The sequence below is a fragment of the Vanellus vanellus genome (assembly GCF_965231255.1).
Source record: "Vanellus vanellus genome assembly, chromosome: 17".
NCBI classification, from domain to species: Eukaryota; Metazoa; Chordata; class Aves; order Charadriiformes; family Charadriidae; genus Vanellus; species Vanellus vanellus.
The window spans coordinates 11,415,242-11,441,780 of record NC_138922.1 but is presented as its reverse complement, the minus strand read 5'-3'; the positions used below and the strand labels follow the sequence as shown (position 1 = coordinate 11,441,780).

General features: G+C 42.1%; 2 protein-coding genes across 3 annotated transcripts in view; one reads left to right on the top strand and one right to left on the bottom strand.

Moving 5' to 3' along the window:
* Positions 1-11,338: 11,338 nt before the first annotated feature.
* On the bottom strand, positions 11,339-20,713 carry PSMD12 (proteasome 26S subunit, non-ATPase 12). 2 transcript variants are annotated; one of them, XM_082492381.1, is made up of 11 exons: positions 20,579-20,713; positions 18,708-18,767; positions 18,329-18,457; positions 16,865-16,972; positions 15,796-15,900; positions 15,201-15,350; positions 14,905-15,039; positions 14,233-14,345; positions 13,647-13,821; positions 13,051-13,128; positions 11,339-11,783 (listed from the first exon to the last, which is right to left on the bottom strand). In XM_082492381.1, the coding sequence occupies exons 1-11, from the start codon at positions 20,684-20,686 to the stop codon at positions 11,574-11,576; spliced, it is 1,371 nt and encodes a 456-aa protein (XP_082348507.1). In that variant the 5' UTR covers positions 20,687-20,713; the 3' UTR covers positions 11,339-11,573. The 2 variants fall into 2 exon arrangements, with proteins under 2 accessions (XP_082348507.1, XP_082348508.1); XM_082492382.1 differs by lacking the exon at positions 11,339-11,783 and having other exon boundaries at positions 13,072-13,183.
* A 506-nt stretch (positions 20,714-21,219) lies between these two features.
* Positions 21,220-26,539, top strand: part of PITPNC1 (phosphatidylinositol transfer protein cytoplasmic 1) — a gene marked incomplete at both ends in the record, with an annotated part of 87,610 nt that continues 82,290 nt past the window's right edge. Inside the window, 3 exon segments of the mRNA XM_082492315.1 lie at positions 21,220-21,275; positions 25,079-25,107; positions 25,110-25,177. Coding sequence (XP_082348441.1) covers positions 21,220-21,275; positions 25,079-25,107; positions 25,110-25,177 — 153 coding nt within the window.

The following is a 26,539-nucleotide window of genomic DNA, read 5'->3' as shown; positions in this document are numbered from 1 at the left end:
TGACAATGAATTTGCATATAAAATTATAGAGAAATATTTGGACATTATGTTATAGCCACATTAAGTATCCTTTACCTTCAACTAGCAGTGCAATGGAAACGCAACAGAAAAACAAATTCTCACCCATGGGTAATTACAATCTCCCTGCTTATATTTCTAAGCACTTCTTTTCCTACAGGAATATTCACTTTTCCATGTTTCTGAGACACGAGTGATTGCTTCTGGTTGAAGCCTCATGTTGTAAACATTTGTGTGAAGAGAAGATGAAAGCTCAGTAAGCGAGACTGCTTTTGAAGAAGGAACTTGAGTTACATATCAATACCACCATAATAAAATCACCAGAAGCTGGCCTGTTTCTGTAGAGCAGCTTGACCTTGCAGACTCCCAATTTCGCTGTCTGTAAAGTTTAGTTATTTTCTTCCACCCTGCCCCCCACCCAAGCAAATACTAGGAGAAACCAAGCATTTACTTCCCCGTTACTCCAGAAGACCAAGTATTCCTTCATTTTTCTTATTCCATACCAGTGCTGTGGGCAAACTTTTGAAAAAGTCCTTTTTTTAATATTCTCTCTCTTTTCTTCCTTGCTGAAAAAAGAATGACAATCACAGAAGTCTACCAAAGGGAGCAAGAAATCAAACATATGAAATAAGATGTCTTTAAATGTATGTCATTGATATATATACATAAATACAAGTGCTGACTGCTGCCAAAAGCCACAGAAGAAATAGCAAGACAAAGAACAAAAAAAGGAAGGTCTTGTTTGTTCTGATAATCTAACCCACAATACTTCCATTTAACGGGGAAAAAATACATATACCATGTAGGGGTAATGGGGGGATCTTGCCTTGGGACCACAACAAAAGTAGCGAGAAATGATTAAACAGCTACGATAGGCGAGCAGGAGGGAAGATCAGGAATACAAAATTCGCTGTTTTCTCCCCCAGGATGATCCACTAGCAACCTTGCAGAAAGAGGAACACTGGGGATCTGCTTCCAGGAAGAAGCTTTTAACAACGCTAGGAAAAAAGGACGGACGGGATTCACGTTTACTAGGATTCTTGGCCTACTGATCCCCAAGGCAAGGGGAATGCCAGCTGCCCAACAAGGCTATCCCTAAGGTAGAGCACAATGACACCATCCTTCCTTCTCGTTCTCCAAGCTCCCATGGCCTTCCCTAGTTATTCAGGCTGTACACAGGGGACGGGATTTAAATTATTACAAAAGACTTTCCTCATTTAGATTTCACTCCTGCTACCAGACCTATCTAGGTACCACTGACCTCAGGAGGGAATGCCAGCGAGGTGAAAGATTCAAGGGCTTTCAGCTAATACTCTGAAATGCTCCAGCAATTGCTTCTGCCTTTACTAAAACGAAAACACCTAGAATAAAGCGCAGGAGCAAATGGTAGTAAACAATGAACAAAAGAAGAAAAACCACACTGAAAGTCAGAAAGAATATCCAGCTATAATTGCAAACGGGGTTTTAGTAACAAAAATAATTGCCAATGTTGGAGAAAAATATTTCATCAGACTACTAAATTAACAGAGTTAGAAAACATTAGTAATAATATTGCCTAGCTCTTACATAGCCTCTTTCATCCACAGGCGTCAAGACTTTACAAGTTGCTGAGATTCACTATTCCTATTTTAAATTCCTTCAAAAGGAAGCATAAACAGGTGAAGTGATTTGCATCGGGCTGTCCAGATCTCTTAAGCACTAGGCCTGTACCCTATCCACTTGGAAATATTACCTCTTCAATCCTTCTAGACACTGTTACTTACATTTTTCGAGATGGGAATTTCTCCATGAATCTAACTTTCAAGCAGAAGTTCTCTCCAAACAACAGCCGTCCTCCTACAACCAGACCCACTAATATCGATCCCAAATCCCAGAAGCAACTTCTCTGAAATCAGTGAGATTTCACAAAGGGAAAAGATCCTCCATGACAGATCAAGAAGCAGAACCGGGACAAATTACAGATCCGGGTGCTGCTTCCACATTTCCCTTTATTTTTTAGTCTGCTGTGGAAAAACAAAAACAACTCTCTTCACCCCCCAAAAAAACCAAACCAACCCAAAAAATCCCAACAAAACCAGCTATTACAACCTTTCAAGTCCTAGAGCCATCTAGGCTCCTTCATAGAAAACGCTTCCTTCTCAGAAAAGTTCATTTGACTCACTTAAAAAGGCACAGTGTCCGTATGAATTAAAGGAGGGGAAATACACACTCTGTACGTTTCATAAGTCGAAAAAGAATCCATGGAGGTGAGGAGTGATAATAGAAATGTGATTTCAGCTAGGGGAAAAAAAAAATTCTGCTTTCATAACAAATTACAAAAAGAACTCAATTTTATCAGTAATAACATACAAGATGTTCCTTCACTTACCAATAAACTGTTCTGCTAATTTAAGTTCAACAAAAAAAGGTTAACTCTGCTTTCGCCACTCACAATTTCTGTGCTGTAAAAACTAATCGTCCCAAAGTCTGATTCACCTAAGAGGGAATCCCTCGGTTTGCATCCCAAGGAGGGGGAGGGAATGTGGTGGTCACTTGTACACTATCCCTTCATCTAAGTTTCAACTGCACGTTCAAAACCAGCTCCGCACTACAGAGGACCAGCAAGTTGCCCGGCATCCCCAGACTGTCCCAATCAAACAAGCTTTGCCAGTTAACAAAAACCCAGTGTTTCTATTCATAATCTGCTATGACTCAAAAGTACTGAAACAACTGAATTTAAAACCTCCCTTTTCTACCAATCAGCCTTGGAAAATAATGCAAACTTGCCAAGTATCACTTCATTTAATATGGGTGGGTTTTTTCATTTTTACAAAGGAACATGTCTTTCCTTAAAATCAATAAAGGGAGAGAGAGAGGGATATTTTATCCTTTGCCTTGTTTCAATTACACTATTTATTAAGAGGAACAACATGAGAAGACCCCAACAACTCAAACCATCCAACAAGACCAGTCATGATGCACTCAATCTGTCAATGGAGATAGTTGTTTTTAGGACATTTTTGTGTCTTAAAAGAATTCAGATGTATTTCTTCAATGAAAAGCAAAATATGTTACATTACTTTAAAACTTCATCTCAAGCTCACTGCACTTTTGATAATGCAAAAATCCTATTACCTTGTTATCTCTTACTCATTTTGTCATTAATTGGAAAGCATCCTTGCAACTGTTTCCCTGCAGTTATTTCTTCATTTCCATCACTGATATGTTTAATCATGTTACTATAATCAAACAACAACGGTTTGATTAACAACGCATTGAAGCCAAACAACTTCACTTGTTTGGAAATTAATAAAAGGACACGATTCACACCAGGAGAGGTTAACATACATGCTTCCCCTACTTGGGGATTTGCCCCAAAAATATATATATATGTAGAGTCTCTGTTGGGAGGACTGCATGGCAACCTACAGCACAAACTCTATTTTCAGTTTCACAACAGCTGCATTGTATAAAAGGTGATCTCAGGCTCTGCGTTAGACCTCCCAACTTCCAACCACTCGGCCCTGACAAAGCCTTCCTGCAGAAAACAAAAATATCAGCTTATCTGCCAAGCCTTCATCGCTCCAAGGGTTAATTTTACAACAGCTGTTAAATTCTTTCGATTTATTTTTCCATCCTTCAACAAACCCTATCTAAACCATTATATATATATGTATTTTTTTTTTTTTTTACTTCTATTTTATTGTTGTTATTTCCTGGCTGTGGCCAGCCGTCCCCTCCCGCCCCGCCCGCTACAAAAACAAAGCTGACTCCCACCCCTCCGCATCCCCCCACCTCCCTCCCCGGCGGAGCACCCCCGCAGCCGGGGGAAGCCGGGGCTTCTGCAAGGCATCTCCGGCTCTCCAGCCTGGCCCCTCCGCCTGCCCCCGCCGCGCCGGGCTCAGGGCCGCTCCGGCCCGCCCGCCGCCGGCCGCGGACCGCCGGCAGAGCGCGGCAGCCCCCGGGGCTCCGGCCCAGCCCGCCCGTAAACAGCCCCGGGGCGGCTGCCCGCTGCAGGCCCCTCCGCAGACACAGGGCCCTCTCCAGCCGGCACCGCTCAGCCTCCGGCCCGGCCGCCGCCCCCCGCTCGGCCGCTCGGCCGGCTGCGGGGCACCGAGGATCCCCCGAGGCCTCCCCGGAGCTCTCTCCGGCCGAGCCCGGCCGGCCTCGGCCCCCGCGGGGGGCGAACGGGGAAGTCCTGACTTACCTGTCATTACTTTCTACGCCATCTTGGATCCACTTGTCAACGTCCCCACAAAGCATTGTGGGAAAGCCCTCCCCCGCCCTCCTCCCGGCCCGGCGGCCAGCGGGGGAGGGCGGCGGGGCGATGGGGACGGGACAGGGACGGGCACGGGGCACGGGCACCCGCGGCGGGAGGCGGGGGGCACCCGCGGCCCGCAGCGCTCCCCTCACCTCCGGGCGCGCTGCCGCGCCGCTTGGGCTGCGAACCGGCAACCTCCGGGGGGGGGGGCTGGTTGGTTTTTGCCCTTTTCTTTTCTTTTCTTTTTTTTTCGCCCCCTCCCCTTTCCTGGCAATGGCGGCGGTGTCTCCTCAGGCAGGCAGCGGCTGCCCAGCCCCAAGGGCGCCGGCGGGGCCGGGCCGGAGTGCTGCCCACCGCGGGGAGAGGCGCTGCGCGCCCGCGGAGCCGCCGCGGACCCTCCGCCCGTAACGCGGACCCGGGCGGGGGCGGAGGGGGGGGTGTCCCGCCCGGTGAGCTGCGAGACGAAAATACTGGGGTTTATCCTCGCGGTTATTCAGCTGTTGTGGTGGGGGTTGGTTGGTTTTGGGGGGGGGGGGAGGAGGGGGGTGGTTTGTTGTTTTGTGTTTCTTTTTTTTTAATAAAAAAGTTACTGCCCTCAAAGTCAGTTGCAGAAGGCTGCAGGCAGGTGATGGAACCGCTCACGCTGCGCATCCCGGTTTGGAAACCCCATCTGCCTTTGCCGAAGGACCGTTGGGGTAACGCGTTTCTGGCTGCTCGTGAATCCCAGAAACTGCTTTGCATAACAGTTCTATTTTCACGGAGTAATCTTCCCTCTTAGCTGTGTTTTTCAAATTGTTTGGCAATCAATTCTTAATGCCGACGCTGTTTTGCAAACTGGCTTTTCGAAGGCATTCCCGGCTCAGCTGCCACGGATGGGTTCCCCGCACCGCGCGTCGGCCATCGTGCTTTGGGCAAAGTGGACAAGAAATTGGGGTGAAATGGCTTACTTCAGGATCTTAATCAAGTTTATCAACAAAACAGGATTCTGGTGTGTTTAAAAAATTTTCCTTCTACTTTAATTAAAATAATTATAAGATCCAGATCATTTTAGTATTGGATTTTCCTAAATACATTTGTATTTAAATTTACATTTAACGCCTCCTAACCCTTTGAAGAATAACCACCAGCCAAGCCTCTGATGCATTGCCACTGCAAGAAGATACTTGTGCCCAAAGAGTCTTTTCAATATTCATCAGTAATGCATTTATAAAGAGAGCGCGCCTTACAAAAATGTAAATGCAGAAGGAAATAAATCTAAAGAAATCCTTTGCATTTGCAGCCTCAGACTTAAATCGGTCTACTTTTCAATTCAGCTTTATAAATGCAGTTGGGAATATAGTTAACTGTTGCGGTGCCCTACCAGGGGCCATGCTAGAGGGTAGCGGGGCTGCTCCCAGCCCCAACCCAGGAGTCACCATTTCAGGAGGACAAAACCACTCGCCGTAGGCCAGCGCTGCTGGTCGCCGGCTGCCCACCTGGGACACCATCCCCGGCAAGCTTGGAGGGCACGCTGTGACGCTCAAGTGTTTTCCGTGGGCACCGTGCAAGGGGAATCAGATAAAAGTGAAACCGTGTTTAGGATCCAACTAACTTCATGTCTCGCTCAGTCCAGGTTGTTGAAGTGGAATTAGTGCTTTTCTTTTGGAGGTTAGTTGTGTTTGGTTCTTAGTGAGCTTTTGTATTACCGATAATTTTTTTCTGTTACAAAATGCAAGGAAGGATTTCTTTAAAATAAACGATACTTAAAAAAAACAGTGGAAAATAGAATTCTTATATGTGTGTGTGTATATCTAAAAATATGCATGCATCCTCTGGAGTTCAGTTTGGGGTGAGACAGAAATTTGCGGGGTTTATTATTCACATAAGTGTCATTAACTTTTGAGACCATTTGTTCTGACGATATTTATGCTGTGCTGGGGAAAAAAAGTGTGTGGCTAGTGACTGAGTTGTAGGGGGAAGGATTTGTTCAAGGACAGACACCATTTTTCCTGCTTTTACTATCCGTCTCTGTTGTTTTAAAGCTCTTCGACTGAAAGTACTGAAAGGCGAAGGCTGCTGTAAAAATACGGCAACTCAGAAAGGAGCCGGGAAAGCCTATGGCAGCAGGGGAATCCCCAGTCTCAGAAAAAGTGCTGTGTATAAAACACAATACGGAGACTGTGCCCTTACACCCACTGCTTTTTATGATCTTGTTACTTAAATTAAACCTCTTAGCCCCCATATGAAGGAGGTTTTACTGCAGTTTGTAGACTGGTTAATTGTATGGCAGAAACCCCAAGTGGACGTGCCAGAGGGTACGGCGGGAGCCAGCAGCTCCGGGATGGGGTTGGCTGCCAAACGCTGTTTTGTTCAAGCACTGCCACCGAGCCTGCAGTATTGCAATAACGGTATTGTTTCCACGCGGTGCCCCCTCCAAGCTCTTTCGTAGTCTTTTTTACCAGATGGAAAGATGAGGACTGTTGGTCCAAAACAAATTTGGGCTCCAAGCGCTCATTAACCTTGGAACTTCTGCTCAAAGTACAAGTCGTATAGCAACTGGCCTAAGGGACGAGATCCCAAATCCAAAGGGCCTTAATATAACTAAACTTCATTTCAGAGCCACTTCTGTTCTAACAGCAGAGAGGGCAGAGCATGGCACTAGCAACCGGTTATACGCTACATGGGAAGAAAGAGACTTCTTGTGGCTTTTATTAACATGCTTCAATACAGTATTAAAGGATAATTTAAGGAAATAAGCTTATAATATTAGCTGCTGTGGGAGGGACTCTGTGAGATATGTCTCTTTCTCTCTCCTTGATGTGTATTACCCCAGTGGCAGCTGCAATTTCGGCTTCCGACCTCTGCAATCAAACACATCCTTCACAACTCTACAGGCTGAGTTGAGAAGCCAGGTCTTCCCTCAGCGTGGGTCGGCCACAGAAACAGGTATGTTATGTGCTGACTACTGGCTTGCCTTTCCAGAATTGTCCAGACTTCTGAAGTTCCCGGAATCTCCATGTGCTATGGTCACTAACGGGATCTCGTGACGAGAGGAGAGCTCACAGTACTCGGCTTCTGCTGAGGAATGTGGGGTTTTGCACTGGTTGCAGCACACTCTTTCTTCTGCCCAAGGAGATGAGGTCACACGGAGTCTGGGAGCAGAAGAAAAGCAATGGTATACGTTGCAAATGTAAGAAATGCCAAAGGCACAACGGGGAGGCATGAGATAGGAACAAAAACAGTGCATCTCTGCTCGGCGTCACGAGACTTGACAGGACTCGGATCCTCAAAAGCCTAACAGTGACATTTCTAGGGACTCGTTATAATGGTAAGATTGAAAAAAACCGACCCTCCAACAAATGCAGCAATACCAAATTAAATTCCACTTTCACATTTTTTAAGATTTCAAAACCTTTCAGATCTGAAAATTGCAATCTCCTGCGGGAAGTTTAGAAAGCCCAACCTCCCAGGGATCATAACTGCGAGGAAGCCCTGTACAGAAGGCACTAACGCATCCAGTCTCCCTACCCTTAAGTCAGGATTCTGTACATCATGACTGTTCACAGGGCTTCTCCCTATTCTGCGAGGCCAAGAGCCGTGCCCAGGTCCTCGGAAGATCTAGGCTCCTTGCCAAAAAGCAGGAGTTTGAAAACCTGGGGCCACTCAGGGCTGCTAGGCTCCCTGCCACGAAGCTAAGATCTGAGCAGAGCTCTGGAAGGTGTGGCACAGATTCTGGAAGAGTTGGGAACTCAGAAACCCTCACTTGCTTCGGGGCTAATGGAGAGCTGGTAGCCAAAAAGCCCTAGAGTCCTGGCTCGCCCATGAGCTGCACATTTGGAATCACAGCTATAGCTTAGTTTCTACATTTTCAAAACAAAGCTATTTTAATTATTTCAAACTGACGCTGCTGCTTTTTTTCCGTTCTCCTCAGACTTTTGCTTTCACAGGAAATTCAGAAAAATCAGTTTCTATTCTATGACAAAGTTCACTCCTGTTTCTGGGAACTGGCATTTCTTGAATTCCAATACAGAAAACCCGACTTTCTATCAGCTCCACTCATGATGTCAAACCAGAATACAGGAAAAAACATTACAATTAACATGTAAGAGTAATAAGCACATAATAGAATACATTCAGCACCCAATCGCCTCCCTGACCCTGCAGCCTAACATCCCAGCAGGCATCTCGAAGCAGTTTCCACCTCTGAGAAACAAAACAGGAGGCCTTTCTCAACAGAAGTTCCAGACTGATTGCGGTAATAGAAGAAATGTTTTTATTGTCTTAGCACACTGGACCTTTATAAATTTTCGAACTCCCTCAGAAGCAGCAATCATGGGAAACTAACAGAAGTTAAGTGGTTTACCCTCTGCCACAAACAAGTCAGTGGTAGACCTGAGGTTAGATAGCAACAGTAATTCTTAGTCTTACTAAACAATAAGCAAACGGTTTCTAGGCATCCATTGATGTCTGATTATGAGGCTGAAAAGTAGCAAGTTTTGATTTTCCAGCATGAAAATTCCCCTGGAATTCCTCCAGAGTCCTCTAATGAACAGATGATCTCAACTTTAATCTTACTTAACAATTATCCAAGGATAACATTTCTTCAACGTGGACTCTTCAACCACATACAATTTCTAGAGCAAGTAATATTCAAACTAATTCATTTTTCCTTTGATCCACAAACCGAGAGTGTTGAAAAGCAAACAGCAATAAGGGATGTTGAGGGTACATCGAGGAGATAGGAGCTACAAAGTTCAGATTAACGCGATGGTTTGATCCCACATTGTCAAGATCAAAGATCTTCAATTTCAGTGCATTTTTTTTAAGCAGCTGGCATGCCTTTATGTTGACCTTTAAATTGCTTATGGAGGAGTTATATCTGACATAAATCTGCATTCTTGAGATGAACTAGCACCAAAAGTTTACAGCTTTCTTTCCTAGCAACCTGAATGTGGCAACCTTATCCAGAGAGACTCCCCGTACACTCCTTTCATTTTCATTAATAGTAGTCTGCCACCAAAAAAAACCCCAAGCAAACAAACAAACAAAAACCCCAACCCAACAAAAACCCCAAAATTCCAGGCTAAATGAATAGGTCCACTCACTTGGGCTTACTGTACAGCCTAATAATTCTACAACTTCGTTTTAAAACTCCTCTTACAACGTTGTGATGCATGGGGAGGGAAACCCTGAGGGATTCTGACTTCTAGCACCGGGTATTAGGTACACAACAGGCATATCGCACTCCGAGGACACAGTTGGGTAGGGAGTTTGCTTTGGGCAGTATGTTGTCGAGCCTAGACAAAGGTGTTGTAAGTGAAACACAGTGAGGACAGAAATCTATTTTGGACCAAAAGGCAAAAAGCTTGATCACTGTGGATCTTTGGTATGAATACAGACCATGAAAGTGAACCTTCTGAATCGAGTTTTAAAGAGATACCTGGACAGCTAAAAGATAAGAGTGCTTCCATGTTCTTTCCAGTGCTGACAGCAAAAGGTAGCTGCGAGGGGAGAGAAACCACCTCCTCTCTCCAACAAACTCTAAATGCAAAGGCAGCAGAGGGGGATACAGCTAGGCCAGAGAGAGAGTAGGATCCGCAAGAATCCCCGAAAGTAGGACCAGGGAACCACTGAACCATTCCACCATAGGATGAAAAGGAAAGAGGGTCGGCTGGGGAAACAGGTCCAATATCTCCCACCTGGTATACGTCACAGAGTCCATAAGCTTAGATGCTTGGGGTTGTAGATTCCAGACCAGATTTGCAAGTGGAAGAAAAAGGTTTATTTATAATAAGAACAGGGAGAGGCAAGTTCCTACTTGCCCTGATGACCCATTGTTCCCCTTTCTGATACCTCTTGCCTCAGTTTCCAGAAGATTGAATTTTGCTGCTACCAAGGTCAAACCAGAAGTTACTTTGTTCATTATCCTAGCAGCAGCCAGTTTTGCTTATGCTACTAAGGCCAGCCTTGCAAAGAGCAGTACATGCCATTCTCAGACATGGCTGTGACAAGATCTTATACAACTCTCAAAATTGTGATTACAATTGAAGAAGTTAGATGGTAAGCACTCCATGCATTCTAAAGAGTCTGCTCCTCTTTCTCCCTTCCCTCACTGATAGTTCAGCTGCTTTTTTGTTTCTTAAATGCAGTGAGCTGGATTGGAATGGCTTGATAAAGTTACCAGCCTCCAAAATGACATTCCCAAGTTTCCCTCAAGCTATGTCAAAAGTCGACATTTCAAATGCAAATCACTGCTTAGAAGCTTCCATCTTTTCCTGTCCCTTCACAGACTTCCCTCACTCAAAATCATTGTCTAAAGTTTCCTGACTTACTGTGTATTCATATGATAATTACCTGTGCTAAGAGTGTTAGTTTGAATGAAGCTCGGTGTGCTTTTAAAGAGACAGGACTTATATACATCTCAAGACATCATTTGCAATTATAGTCTCTACCTAATTAGTTACCAACAGAATAGTTAGTTATGGCTAGCATTAAAAATTATTTAAGAGCAGAGCAAATTCAATACAAGTTCCATTGACTCTTACTATACTATTTGTGCTACTATTTTACTTTCTTAAAAAATAGAACAGGGACATGGGCAACAGCTTCCCTCCATTACAAATAGGTTAAAGCAAGTAATAGGACATTATCTTGTCTGAATACAACACACTGAACTATGAGAAGCAGCAGCTTTGAAGTAGTGTGTTAGTTAACTGCATAATTGCTATCGCAGCCATTACAAACTGGAACTACAAAACAGTGAAAATCAGTGATTTGCACCAAGCAGACAAGATGCAAGTAGATTTCTCAGTCAGCTCAGAATTAATTAATAAAGCCTATCTGTACTCCCAAACCACAAGAAATAGCATTATTCTTAAGTATGAACATCCAGAATTTTGTTCAAACAGTATATTGACATAACATTATATTACCATTATAAATTAATTCAATGCATGCCACTGTAAAACCCTAAGATTTTATTGTTTACAGTATATCATCTCAACCACAGCCTCAAAAGTAGTCCTGTAATGAAAGAACCATAGAATTATGTGTTAGATAGATAAAGGTATGCATGGAAAAGAAGAAATCACATGACTACTATTATACAGGCAATACAGTTTTATTATGTTCTTTCACCAATTGTAGCAAAAACATTTAACAACTGAATGAATAATCAAGGGAACATAATTGTCAACAGGAATTTCAGAATTATGTTCTAAATTTTAGACCAGGAAGGCTTGACAGGGAGAAAACAAACCATATACACACTGTAATAATAGTCTCTATTATGAAGATTTAATGCCTTCTTTAAAAGCACTGAGATTATTGAGGCACCTTACTGCAGGTTATGTATCATCTCCTCTTTGGCAATGAGATGTGTGGTTTTGTTAACTAGGGCCATTAGTGAGTTGAGCTTGTGAGACCAGTCATTGAGAATATTGTTTGGGTCCTTAGGCCTCTGAAAATTGATAATTCCTGCCAGCCTGTCTACTTTAGCAAAGATGGTCTTATTAACTACTAGGTTAGACAGGAACTCCTCCGATTCCTGCAAAGAGAAACAGCACTAAGTCAGAAAATAGCATTTTTATCTGCAAAACATCAGAATTCCCAAATAGCATTAAAGTCCAGGGAACAAGATTTTTTTTATACTTAACAGAACTACAGCTGTAGTAATATTGCACTTAAAAAACCCCACACAATGCTTTATTATTACACATGTTGACACTGCGAGGTACTAGCACAATCTGGGTTTTTTTATTTGACCTATAACCAACTATGTTTCATGAAACTGGAAGTTTAATATACTACACCAGCAGGCTTTTACACTTCAGAGTACTTGGCTACACAGATATCAGAACAAGCTGTCTGACAAGAGGGTTTATTCCGAGTTTGTGTAAAAGAGCAGATTTAATTAAAAGACAGCAGGGTAAAGGTTTTCATTTGCAGTTGAAATACCAGTATGCCATAATGTATCAATCTCTTGGGAAAGCTCTTGAAAACACAAAGGGGGATGATAGGAAGACTACTCCACCCCATGTTCCCAAAGCCAACCATCTATAAACAGGGGCATTTAAAGGTGAGAAACCCCATATCTTCAGTCAGTTTTAATCACCCCTCAACAAGAGCTTTTTAACATTGAAAGACGAGAAGCTCCAGCATTTCAATAAGACCTTGAATATACATGATTTTTTTTAAGAGCAGCTTTTGGCTTATGGGCACGTGCACCATGACACTGAGTTCTGCCTGGATTAAAAAACAGTTTTCTAACTCCCACAAAGACATGAAAATACACTCAAGTGTTTGCATTGGCTAGTAAAGTGACAAATATTTGGATTACTACTATTACACTAATAATACGTTTACACTAATTCTCATAAAAAGAGCCCAATGAACTAAGTTCACTTAACGCTTCCTATCTCTGTAGCGCACTCTGTTCCTACTGGAAGAGCTGGTAACACTAACAGGGAAATTATACTAAGGATGAAGGTAGAAGAGCTGCAAGGATAATACAAAGACAGATACACAGAGATACCATGACAAACAAGTACATCCATGAACATTCATAAACACACAAGTGAGAAAGCCTGAGAATTTTGTACCAAGCAGTGTATTTCTACAATGCTTTGTCTTTCTGCATTGTCTGTAAAACAATGCAATGATGATCTATGGAACTTTTTAAGCTAAAAAGAGAACTCAAATTCATATTAAAAGGGAACGTTACTCTGTGGCAAAAATGCAAGTATTCAGCAAACACATGCACGCATACACTTCCATGCCTTTTATGAAAGAAGGATAAGCAAAGCAATACTTACATCAACAGACAGATCCAAGAGCTGTGCCATTCTCTTCATTGTAATTCTGGTATAATATTTAGCCATTATTCTAATATTCTGGAATAAAAGTGTTCAGAGTAGAGGGTTATGTGCAAAATATAATTGAAGCAGGCTGCAAAAATATAAAAGTCAATGTTAAAAGCAGATCAGGAGCTATAATGCTCTAACGGCAGTCCAGCATACGGTACGAGGGAGTTGTGAACAAACAGTTCTTTTGCTTGTAAAAAGTATAAAAATCTCTACATGACAAATTATTAAGTAATTAAATTAACTAATTATCAATTTAATAGAAAGCAAGATTTTCAATTTTCTCCTCTATTGAAATGTGAATGCTAAATCTCACAATTTGAGTGCAATATGCTCTTTTTTCTGGCAACTGTGCCAAATACCTACCTATAATAAAGACATACAAGCAAATAAAATGTTGAAAATATAACACAATGGAAAAGGCAACTTGTCTGCTGCTTTACTACATACTTTTTTTGTTTCCTTTGTAACTAAAATATGGCAAGCAAAAAATATTTTTAGTTGAGGCACTGAATACATAGCTAATGCTTAAAGACAGCCATACTTACATGTTCCACAACTCTATTCTTTAAATCTTTCCATCTCTTTTCACCTTCCTCTGTACAGCCAAAAACATCTGTTGCAGGACTGTCAAGGGATCCTTCTCTCAATTCCTTCCCGTATTCTTCAACTAGGGCTGTCCATCGCATCAATTCCATGGTGGTAAATAGTTTTAGGAGGTCTCTAAATGGTTTAGTAAAGTTGATTTACAATTCTGTATTAATAAGGCTTATTTCATACTTAAATAGATCAAAGAAATAATTTTAAATGTTTTCATTTTATTACCATTAATAGTCATTGTTCTTCATGAATATACTTTGTAATACTTCATGCAGTCAGGGGGCAGCTCAAGGTTGACTGTGTTTCTAATAAAGACCTTTCTCTTATAAAGAGACATTTATTTTAAAGTAGTACTTGTAGAACTCATGAAAATTTTGCAGTATTTTTCATACAGCATTAAATTCTGAGATGCTTACAGCATTAAATTCTGAGATGCTTACAGCAGAGTCAGCATAAACAGATTTCACTTGCACAGCCAGTTTGAAAGACTTTTTTTTTTTTACCTAAGAATTGTTTATTAGAAAGAATACTTACTTATACTTCGGGATTTCTTCTAGCTTTTTATCACTACTAATTCTGTGCACCAAATCAGATTGTTCATTGTCATAAGGTGAAAGAATAACATAAAGAACAACGCTCTTCAGTGCCTGTTTAAGAGGAAAGAGTGTGGGTTTTTTCCATAATTTAACAGAGGAATTGAAAACACTGCTCCCAGAGCTTAGAGTTGAACATGTAAAAGGCTTAAGCCCAGTGTATTAAGAAGTTAAGGTAAAACTGATGTCACCTTGCAGAAATGAACCCCCATTCACAGTGACACATTTACATTGATTCAGGTTAACTAAAATTGTAGTATCTAAAAAAAATACATAAAAAAAATTATTTTCAAATATGTAACATCTGTACTGCATACACAACAGTATCATTTAGACCACACTTGCACAGCTGTTTCTAATTTTTGCACTCGTATAAAACAGACAAGACATTCTCAAGATTTCAAACACAATAAAATGATGTTAGTTATAAATATTCATTTGAAATCAACTTTATTATATCTGTTTTCAATAACCAATTTGTTAATATAGCCATTGAAAAAAACCTAAGAACAACAGACTGATGAGCTGTTTAATCTGCTGTAAACTGATCTGGTAATGAAATGGGTATTTGCCACATGAAAATACAGTAATTTTGTATGTAATGTTTTTTTACCTGCTGCCACTTTTCACTTTCAGCCTGGATACATGGGGTATCATAAATGGCTCTGTAGTGCTTACAGATGGAGAGGTAGGAGCCTTCATGTTGATCCAGCTGGATCATTAAGTTGTAGTATTTCAACTTTAGTTTCTGAAACAGTATCAAACAATAAAATTAATACAGCTCAATGAATCATGTAAATTAAATCCAACTGGACACCAGAAAACAGAGGGATGCAAATACACTTGGACCTGAAGAGAGGCCTCTCAGATTGAAATTGGGATAGGGGGAGGAATCCTCCAATGACTTACTTCTGTGTTTTCTTCTTGAAAAAATTTTGTATTAATTTTTTTGCTGATAATCTGAGTCCGAATATAGTCTTTTACAGCTAGACAGAGTCTCATCTGCTCCAAGATAAATTCTACACGTTCTTTCTTTTCCATTGAACCATAGGTTTCCACCTAAAATAAAAATGTAACTATTTAACACCATCAAAGTCAAATCAAGTTAAGTCTTAACTGTGCAAGAAGAGTGGGAGGTTGTCAGGGTAGGGAAAACAAAACAAAACAACAGAAAAAACAGCTATTCCAGAGCAAGTCAAAATGGAGAAAAGGTTATTCAATTTGAAATTATAGCCCCCACTTACACCGGGAGAATCCACTAACACTAAACTCAATGCACTACCTAGAGAATTGAAATCTGTTTTCCAAATGGGAAATATTCTATGTAATCTAACCATGATACTAACAAAAGCAGTTAAAAATTAATTACGCTTTCACTAATAACAGTTAATCTCATTCCAGGTATTTCTGCAGACCTACCTAATTGAGCTCCTAAACAATAATCTAAGAGCAGTCAGAATTAATTTTTATTGCTGACGCAATTTTGAGTTCCATGGTGTGTTACCTGCAATTCTTGCAGAATAGAGGCAGCCTCTTTCACTTCACCATTCTGTTCTTTTATTGTTGCAAGTGTCTTTGTCAGGCGAGCACGTTCAATTTCCACATATATCTGAAATGAGAAGTAGTACTTTAAGCATTGGAATTTTCTAAAGAAAAGTGCTAACTCTTGGAGACCACAACCCCACTTAGACATACGTTTGATGTTTTCATACAATGAATTAATTCCTTGTGTATGCATATACTATACTGATAATATCCACAACATACACAGATAAAATATGATGGATAGTTGACACACTGGAAGTATTTGGACCAAAGTAATCTAAACAATAACGTCTAAATTCGTCTACCGTTCTTTAAGCAAACATACAAGGATGTGCACTGCAAATGAAGTGTAAGATATTTTGTCTGCTAAAATATATTGAAACAGATATGAAGTTAACAATTTAATGGTTCGTGTGTACTAAGTACTACCGTTTGCATTATTTCACTCACTCCTAACCATCCATAAATCAACACCACTTGATTAGTAACAATTTAGACTAACTTTGAACGGGGAAAATCCATAACATTAACACAAATTTGCCTTAATCCAGAATTGTTTATTTTCTTACAGTAAAAGGAATATTATGTAAATAGTTAATTTGTCATAATGCTTTCATATCACCTTCTGGTTACCGTAACAGTATGTGACACCTTGATGAGCCCAGGAGAAATTAAACTAAACCTGCCCCATTTCTCTAAAAAATTCAAATACATAAAATTTTAAAACGTGAAAAACAAATGGCATTTTAGAACCCTGAAATGTATTATTAACTATATTAATAATACATCTAAGTATCTACATCATGGAAATATGACCAGTGTTTCAGCAAATTATTTAAATATGAAATCTGGAAAATATTTGCAGTCTTTTGGAAAGAACTACACTACTTGACTTCTCAGGTTAATTTAAAAATATACTTTTGCTCTTTTTTGAACAAGATTAAAAAATAATGTTAAACTATTCTTTTAAAGAAGGTGAACACTTTTATTCTACCTTTTAGACATTCAGTCTTAAAACAAAATCTTACTTTTCCTTCTGTAACCATACGCAACGTGTCAATTAAGCGCAGTTTGACTGGTAAGTCTGTGATGTCTTCAACATAAGTGCAGCACTGCTGGACCATTTTAGCAACTGCCTAGTACAAGAACAGAAAAGAAAAACATACTGTGTTTTTAGATTTCTCAAACACATTCAAACTGTAACACTCAGAGGTAAGCACTAAATTACTCAGGGATAAGCACTAAATAGTTGCATATCAAACTAAGGAGACTCATCTCAACAAAAAGCATGCAAGATTCATCTAATACTTTGATCCACAAAAATGTGTAAAATGATGCTAGCGACTGATGCTAGAGGTCAAATGTGATGCTGTTCTGTCATTTCTTCTCAGTTTTTCGAATGATACTCAATTCATCCCATGCGGTTCTCTCCTGAAAAGCAGTACTCCTGCCAAATCCACACAACTCTCACTTGGACTGACAAAACTTATCTGTTTGTCCTAAACAAAACATGGCTAAAGGGAAGGTACATCTTCTCTGAAGTGTGTGCACTAGCCTTTCTCTTTAGGACACCTGGAAGGGAAGGAAGAGGGGTACTTATTTCTGACCAATGCTTCTCCTTCTCTGCATATTCCCAAATAGGCACTAATAAGCTATCAACCTTCAGTGGCAAGCACAGGTACTGGAATATGTTCTTCTGGTAAGAATGCTGACAAACCTTAAAATTATTATTAAACAACAAAACAAAACAGAATGAAGCTTCTAGAAACTTCTTCCTCACGAAGAAAACTCAGCTGAAATAATCCAAGTCTTCAGCCACGGTTTGTGCAAGTAAGAACTAAACTGTACTCTACTTTTATACAAACTCCTACTGTTTCTGCACATTAAAAAGTAGGTAAACTTTTTCTTCCTAAAACAATGATGCCATTAAAATTACCTGTTGCTAACTTCTAATTAAGTCAAACTAAACATACAGTGCAATAAACTTTTTACCTTCTTAAATGCAAGTGCTTTCAGCTCTCTCACAGCCAATTTCTCAGACAGAACTAAATTCTAGAGTATAACAGTTTCAAAAGCAAGCCTGTAAAGCATATACCTTATTTGATCACAATAAATTGCAATAACTCTGTTTAATGTACACCTCACGTGAACATAAAAAATTAAGACTATGTCTACAATACAGACTGTAGAAGAGTATAAAGATGAACTACCATCTAAAAGCACTGGAATGCACTGAAAGCAGAAAAGTCACAGCTGTGTGGCCAAGAACGGCAAGCTGGACCACACTGAGCTCAAGCACAAGGTGAAAATACATTAATTCCAGACATCAGTTTCATTATTGGTTTTCACTATGTCTACCAAAAAAACGTCAACAGAAGCTAATTCTGGCAGGTGCTACAAAGTCAGGAAAGTCCCTACTCACAAGGAAGAATTAGATACATAATACAGCTCCAAATAGAATTTTATTTTTTGTTTCAAATGATTAAATTCACCTGTTTTAACTGACTTCTTCTCTTTGATAGAAGAATAATATTTTCATTAAGAGCATCCCAGTCTTTAGCTTCATAACACATTTTAACTATAGCAACTAAGATGCGGGATGTGGAGACCATATCAGATGCCTGTAACAAACAAACAAACAAACGGCATATTAATGACAGGATAAACAACCTGCAGACCTCTATCGCTCGCACTTCTATTATACAAAGGGAAAAAAACCCTTATATCTAGCCTCATTAATTTTATTTTTAAAGAAAAGAACAGCAAAAGAGAAAGATTGATACTCCAATTCCCTTTGTGACTTTAATGCAGTGGAACAAGTGGGGGTTGTAGGACAACCCAGCATAAATTTCCACACTATATGCTACTCACCGTTCGTGTTTGTTTTTCCAAGGAGAGAAGGTTTTCAATTACTTCTTGCAATCTTCCTTCCTAATGCAATAGGCAAAGAATTATCACCATGAGTGAAGAATAAAATTTAGTTTAAATTGAGAGTAGCTCTAATTCTTATATGAGAAAAAAACATAACTAGCCTGTACACTCATTTTTAAGCATTTTATTCCTTAAAAAAAGAAACATATGTAGCACTAACTTTAAATAAACGGTTCTACACACAGATTAAACTGGAAAGGTACTAGTTCCATTTTTGCCCAATACATGCTGTAAGTTGTCTGTCTTGAGTGAGAAACCTAGCAAGTTTCAGACAGGTTTGGTTAGCTCACGTTCACTGAGCTAGATGGAAGACTGATTTCCTTCCTAGCCAAAACAAAGCTTTAAGTGAGAACAAATATGCAATTAGATACCTTGGCCAAAAAGTTGTTTTACTATTACTTTCATCCACATTCATTATATCTTAATTACAACATATTATAGAAAGCTTAAACTACATGCTTTACAGTCTAAGCATGGAATTATAATAGTCCTGATTTGGGGGTTTTGAGAACTATATCTGCCTTTGTTTGGAGGAGTTAAAGATACCACAATGTGCTTTTAGTCCTAATTCCTAGCAAATATCTTGCAAAAGAATTTTAATATGGGAGAATTTGTAACAGTCCATGGCAACTGTGGGGCTGCAAAAAAAAAAAAGTTAGAAACTAGAAAACCAGTAACAACAACAACAAAAATGTTGCTAAAACGTACCTACCCTACTGAAATCTTTTAAACTATATACAATGGTTTGTGAAGGATGTGCTCTTACTGCCACAAATTTACATGTTACGAGGCAATGAAACATGGTCATGGTGTCCATACCTACACAGAGCTGTGCCTGTGGGATAAAACACCTGTGCCTACTCCCCATACAATACAGTCTTAAGATAGTGTAAGATGTAATTTACTTATCTTAAGGCTACTGCCTTCAGAATCCTACAATAAGCTATATAGTACAACACATCTATCACAACAGAACACATGGATCAAGCGGAGCATTTGCAGCATGTAAAGAATCAGACGCTGTCCTACTGGGACAGAACATAACATCAAACCCAATCTGTCTGTTCTGAGATGCGTAAAAATCTCTACACCACAGAACAAGTCCCTAATCGAAACCTTAAGATACACTGTACACATGATTACCTCTACGATCCCATAAACTAGACAATCTGTGGTCACCTATGGCCGGGTGCATATACCTGTTTGCTCAGCAGATACCAGGCAACCTATCAGCCTGCCATGGCTCTGACACTCCATTCCAGTCTTTTGGGGCACGCACATAAGTGAGTTAGAAGGATGCAAAGCGCTGCCTGTCTAACCTGACACAGGATCAATTACATGAAGGCAGCTTTGGCACACAGCAGTCCTAGGATGAATAAGCACCTGCGTGTTTGCCCAGCCGTCCTACCCGCAGAAAGTGACAGCAGTGAAAAGCCACGTCTCTTCAGGTGGACTCGGGCCTTCCTATGCAGTCAAAAACCACGTCCCTTCAGGTGGACTCGGGCCTTCCTATGCCCTCACCCGCGAGGCTGCACCCCGACATCTCCTCTCGCCTCCCTCACCGCCCTCCTGCCCGCCCCACCACTCGCTGCCAACGAAACGGTGGAGCAGTCCCTTCCTCTCCCCTTCCCCAACACGGCACGGGAGGGCCCGAGCCCCGGACCCCTCAGCATCCCATCGGGTGACAACAGGCGGCTGCACGTCGCGCCGCACGTCCCCCCGCCACCGGGCCGCCTCCCCGAGTGCGGCCTAGCGCTCCCCACGCCATGACTCAGCCCATCCGCACCGCCGCGCTTTCCCCTTCCCCTCACCTGCGCCAGCCGCTCGCACTCGGGCAGCCGCTGGTCCACCGTCGCGCTGTAATCCACCTCCATTTTCACGATACGGCCATCGGCCCGCTCCGCGCCGCCCTCCGCCATCTCCCCGGCTCCGCTCCGCGTCCCCCCTCGAACACACACCGGAAGCAGCCAGGCTCTGCGCGCAGGCGCGCCCGGGGCAGTCCCGCGGAAGGCCCCCGCGCTGCGCCAAACAGGCGCTGGCGGAGCCACCCCCGGCCGCCCCAGGACCCAGGGCGGGCCGGAGGGTGAGGGGCGGGATCATCCTTGAGGCGATCGGCCCTTTCCGTGGCTCTCGGCCTGCGCGCCGTTCTGCCGCTGCTAAGCCTGGCCTGGCTGGCTTGGAGCGGTGCCCCGGGCTGAGGGGACCCCCGGGACGGGGCAGCTGGTGCCAGATGTGGGGCGGTGACTTCCCCATGGAGTCCACTCACGGCCCTCAGCTTGCCCTGTGGCTTACAGCCTCAGCAGGGACATGGGTTGCTTGCCACAGCCATGGTGTTGCTCATAGCTTGTGTGTCAAGAGCTTGAGACCTTGATACGGCCATAGGGTTGGGGGTGGTGTGTCAGTAGGATCATAGTTTTATGCCGTTTCCCCACGTTTTTGAGAGAACCGTGCCATGTTGGCGTGGCAGGCCACACCACAGTATGGCCTCAATGGAGGACTGGACCTAAGGTAGCTGGAGATGTCACTGTGGTGGTTTCAATGTATCTCACATCCCAGCCAAAAGTCACTTAATCCTGTATTGCCGGAGAGGTGGGGAAAAGGTAGGAGACGCAATGTTTTTTAAGAATACAAGGATCCTGATTTTAGACAGTGTCGCACCATCAATATGTACAATAAATTGTGAGATGGTGCAACCCCTGTGGTTGTAGATTGCCATTGTCTTCCATTCCAACAGAATTTCATAGGCTACAGAAGTTCATTCACTGGAGAACTTCAGAGAAACTCACTCATGTTTGCAAGCAAACAACTCGGAAGGAAATACCGATCAGTGAACACCCTATATCTTTGGATGTTATTTAAGGTTCCCTGAAAAGTTACTATGAAATTACATTTTGTGTTATGTTACTTTGACTTTACTGCATATGTAACAACACGTTAATGTGGTAAAAGGGTATTTGAGATAACTTTTAAATCTTTGTTTATATAATTAAGACTGAGTTACTACATCTGCTGCACTGATGTAAATTCAGAGTAATTCAATTAAGTGAATTCAGAGCTATAATACTGTATTTTGGAATTGTGTCTGATACATGCTTTCCAATCAGCACAGCACAGACCACGGATTTTGAGTCATTTTCTGTTTGAACTCTAACCTGATTTTAAAAGTCCAGTAACAGAATTTATCCATTATCCTTAATCATTTTTAGTTATTAATTGACCTAAGTACTGAAAATACATGCATGTATCACAGAGAATGTGTCACAGATGTTCATTCCTAACTCTGGCCATTTACAAATTTATACAGAGCTTTGAATACTTACTTTGAACTGTAAAATCTCATTCTTTTAGCTTCTTGTAATATTAGTACAATTTTACACACAATGGATAGGGCGTGATGGCCTTCAGGGAAGTTACAAGTCAGATACTAATCTAATTGAACACATTACCATACACAGTAATTTTGATTCAGACAGTGAGTGAACGAGGAAGAAAATTAATGCATATTGCAACTGTTATCTTCCTTTACCTACATAGGTATGCTGGGAGATGAGGAGGCAGCTTTTGCTGAGCCTGAATGGCTCAAAAAAATTCCCAAATTCTTATTCAAAAGTCCTTAGTAAAATACCTAAAGAAATAGCTTGACTTTTACTGTCTCTTATTATGAAGTGACATTTTGCTGACACAAGTCCATCTAGAGTTAATGTTCAGCATTATTTAATATATGGCTTTTTTCCTCCCAGGTCAAAAGTGAAAGATGAGTGAAAAATGTCTCATTTTTACAACTGATCACAGAGAGCATGTTGCAGAGGTAAGAGTAATAGTTTCTGACAATTCACAGAAAACACAGAACCAAAATTGAGGCATGCTTCGCATAAACTTCCTGGCTAGCTGGAGCTAGACATTTTCACTGTCAGCACGTCCCCTGGAAGCATTCGGTGAGCGTGCTTTGTAGAGAGTCCCGGGACAGAAGTCATAGTAGGGAGTTGTAACGGGTATTGCTATGGTCACCAGGTTTTTCCCCATGTGTATTGGCAGACAGCACAAGGCTGGGCTGTGCCTCCGGCAATAAGTGAAAGGGGCTGAAGAATGTTTTGCTGTAGGTATGGGAAGTGATTTTGGTTTCCATTTTAAGTAGCTTCTGGGTTTGACATGCTGCTTTCCACAGATCTCTATGCTTGTTATTTTAAACAGCGATAAGGTTTGGTTTATGTTGAAAGCATGTAATACGTGATAAAATAGTTTAGGTCTTTCTCCTGGTTTTATTGAAATCAATGTCTTTGCCTATAATTGGCATCAAGGCCCTATGCAGAGAAGTTCAATTTATTAACGCTGGTTTTCAGCAGAAATTCAGAAATACTGTTCCCGGTGAACAAAACCACTAGGAAATCACTTAAAGAGGAAGATGTTTTAGATCTGAATTTGGATTACCCCTCATCTATAAGTAGTATCACAGGTATTGCTTTCTTTTGGCTATTTTGCAGAGAAGTTTCAGGAACGTACACTACCAACACTATGAATTATAGCTACAGTTCAGATACTTATAAATAGCCATTGTCAGATTTGAGATAGAAGTCTCATTAACCACATTGTTCATACCTCAGTTGAAAACCCAGGCTATTAACACAGCTCCCAGTTTTTCTGTTTCTTTGTGTAGGTGTTTGCACTTCACTGGAAAAGGAGGGTGGATGAAATATTGTGCCATTATTGCAATGGAACAGGAGAGTTATGTTGTTAGCTCCAGGAGATGGCACTGTGTCCCCTCTGGGCTAAAAATTATATACACAGCTTTGAAATGTACATTCAGAACCAATGAAAATGTGAGTTTTTTTGCTCTTTCTTGTTATGAAACACACATTTCATTGTAGGCCTAAATTAATCTTTAACTGTCCCAAATATGGGACAAATTATTTTTGCAAATTATTTATATTTAAATGTAGATATATATTTTACCATTATCTATGCAGCGCCTTGTATTTTCATATTACTGTCACAGTGCTTCTCTGCAGTACATCCTTTATAGCCATTTGGAAGACAGGAGAAACAGCAATATGAATATTTTATGATTTACCTGAGCTTGTGTAACAGTTGGGGTTTCTCAGTCAATTTCAGAATTGGGCACATCAAGTTGTAACTTAATAATGCGTAAATTCATCTGAAAAACACAAACCCCAAGCATATTAAAAAACGATTTAACTAACAAATTGCCTGGGGGGGGGGGGGGGGGGGGAAAGGCTACCTAAACCGGTTCTGGTTTTATTGTTCAAGTAGGAAAGTGGCACTTTTTCACTGAACTTTCTGCGTGGCGTTTGAAAGTAGCTGATACGAAAAAAAAAAAAAAAAAAAAAAAAAAAAGAGTTCTATTTGTGTTGCAAAATGCGCTGGCTGATAACGAAGGGCTGACCAAAAGGGAAATGGGTGAGGCCTTCACATCCTGTGCTCCATCTCCCCGGTGCACGCCGTCTGCACCGAGCTGTCCTGCCGCTCGTACCGGCCGAGGGGCGAGGAGAGGCGGAGCTGCTCTCCAGCGCTCTCACGGCGCTCTCTCCTCTTACACCCCGTTGTAAACGTTTTGCAAGGCGCGTTGTCACACCTAGGGCAAGAAACTTCCCAAAATCTGTTTAAACCCGCCCGAGCAGGGGCTGCCCGCCTCCCCCCTCCCTTCCTGCCGCCCCGCTGATGTCGGCCGCGCCCCCGCCGGGGCCGCCGCTCCGCTCCGTTCCGTTCCGCGCCCGCCGCCCGGAGCCCGCCCGCGGCTGCGCCGGGGAGCCCGCGGCCGCCGGATCGCCGCGCTGCCCGCCCTCCCCCCCATCCCCCGGCACAGCGGGAGCCGCGGCGGCCGCAGCCGCGTTGCGGTGGGGAGGTGGGAGCCGTGTTTGGCAGCTAGGGAAGGAAACGTTATAAAAAGGCTTTGTCTTGGAAATCGGCATCTCATCTTTCGCGCTGCCGGCGGTGGTGAAAGCCACATTTTCGGCTCATTTGTTCTCTTCGCCGCCCCAGGCATGTCTTGACATAGCTGCGAGAGACTGCCGTTTTCGTGCACTTCCGACGGATGTCTTTGGCTGTAGCGATAGCGTTTGGGGTTTGAGACTCGGTAGCGTATATCGGTGCGAGCGTGTGTGAAATTCCCATGATCGCAGGCTGAAGGAGGAAGAACTGGAAGAAAGGAGCAGTTGTGTTGGTTTTTCTTCTTGCTGGGTCAGCCTTCCTGGATGGTCGCATTACTCTCTTGTGGACACATTGTCAAGCGCGTACAGGGAAAGAGGCTTGATTATTTTTTCCCGTGATTGGTTTTCATCGTGATCATCGTGCAGAAATAACCACTTTTCTCCCAGTTTGCTGGTCCGCATCGAGGCAGCAGGAATATGCTCATGAAGGAGTACCGGATCTGTATGCCTTTGACAGTTGAAGAGGTAAGCTCAGCCACTGCTCGTGGTTAGGCTGTTACTTACCAAGGGGTATCTTCTTCAAGGCGAGTTGAGGTTGTATTTGTTTTACTGGATATTTTTCTTCGTGTAATGAACTTAGTGGGAGATGATTGGTTAGAGAGGAATGTTTTTATTGGAAAATAAGGGAATCCTGCAGGAACGAAGGTAACTTAAGTGTATCAAAAGCATTGTGTCATCAAAATATGGGTTATAAAGATTTTCCAACCAGACTTAAGAAGAATCTTACGCATATTTGCAAGGGAATGCTTTGTGCTGAAATCCTTTATCTGATAAAGTGTTTGTCCAAACCCCAGATTCTAAATATATCTTCACCTTTCCTTAAAATACCCTTGCAGATGAACACGGCCTGAAACTCTAGCACAGGTAGGCTAGATAGATGATAATTTATTAGTAAAACTTTTTTTTGTCATTTAAAGAAACGATGGGAAGTCAAAGTGCTCTTTGTCGGTGTTCTCAACTCTGTTAGGAACGTTATGTCTTTATTTATCTGCAAACATCCTACCTGCTTATTGTTTTAAGCAAGATAGTAATATCTACACGTAACACACGTGCTGTATAGTTACTTGTGCATATAAATAGTGGTCGTTTATAGGTGCAATAGGTACCTAAAGGCCTGATGGCATATGTAAATGAGATGGTGCTTTCCGCTCTATAGTGTCTCGCACGTGTGATGAAAGGTAGATGTTGTTTTATTTAGCCATTTATGCTATAGAAGTCGACATTGCAGAGGGGGAACAAGCCCGCTCTTGCGCCGAAGCCGCACCGCGCCTCTTGCGCCGAACGCGCCTCTTGCGCCGAATCCGCACCGCGCATCTTGCGCCGAGCCGCCCGCAAAGTTTCTCTTCTCCTGCGGGCGACTCCGGGGCCGCCAGGGGGCGTCCTGCCTGCGCCCCGCTCTCTGCTCCGCGGGGCGGCCGCCGGCGGAGGTTCCGCTCCGGGGGGTTGCGAGGGGGGTCCCGCCGCCTCCCCGGCCCGGGGACATTGCGGGCTGGCTGCAGGCGTCGGTCAGGGGGGAAATAACGCCCAGAGGCAGAGCTTGCCCCTTTTCGGCCCCTTTCCCCCAGGGTTGTCACAAATTACATTTACTCTGCAAAATATTTTATGCGTTTTTTGTTTGAGTACATCCAGGTGAGTGTTTTGCTGCACAATTTTATTTTAATCTTCGCAGTATGTATAAAGGAGTCCTCAGGAGTATAGAGTTGTCATTTCAATGGTCTTTTTGTCTGTATCATTAGATTTGGCAAATTAACAGTATTCTAAAACTGAGAAATTAGACTGCCAAATATTTACTTCAGGCTGCTCAGGAAATTCCTTCTTCTGTGAGCA

Bases quoted from the DNA above. Each gene is read 5' to 3' on its own strand.
- PSMD12 (XM_082492381.1), bottom strand. From the start codon at position 20,686: ATGGCGGAGGGCGGCGCGGAGCGGGCCGATGGCCGTATCGTGAAAATG. The intron at 18,768-20,578 runs GTGAGGGGAAGG...CTATTGCATTAG, and splicing joins AGTGCGAGCGGCTGGCGCAG to GAAGGAAGATTGCAAGAAGT. The intron at 16,973-18,328 runs GTGAATTTAATC...TTCTTGTACTAG, and splicing joins GAAGAAGTCAGTTAAAACAG to GCAGTTGCTAAAATGGTCCA.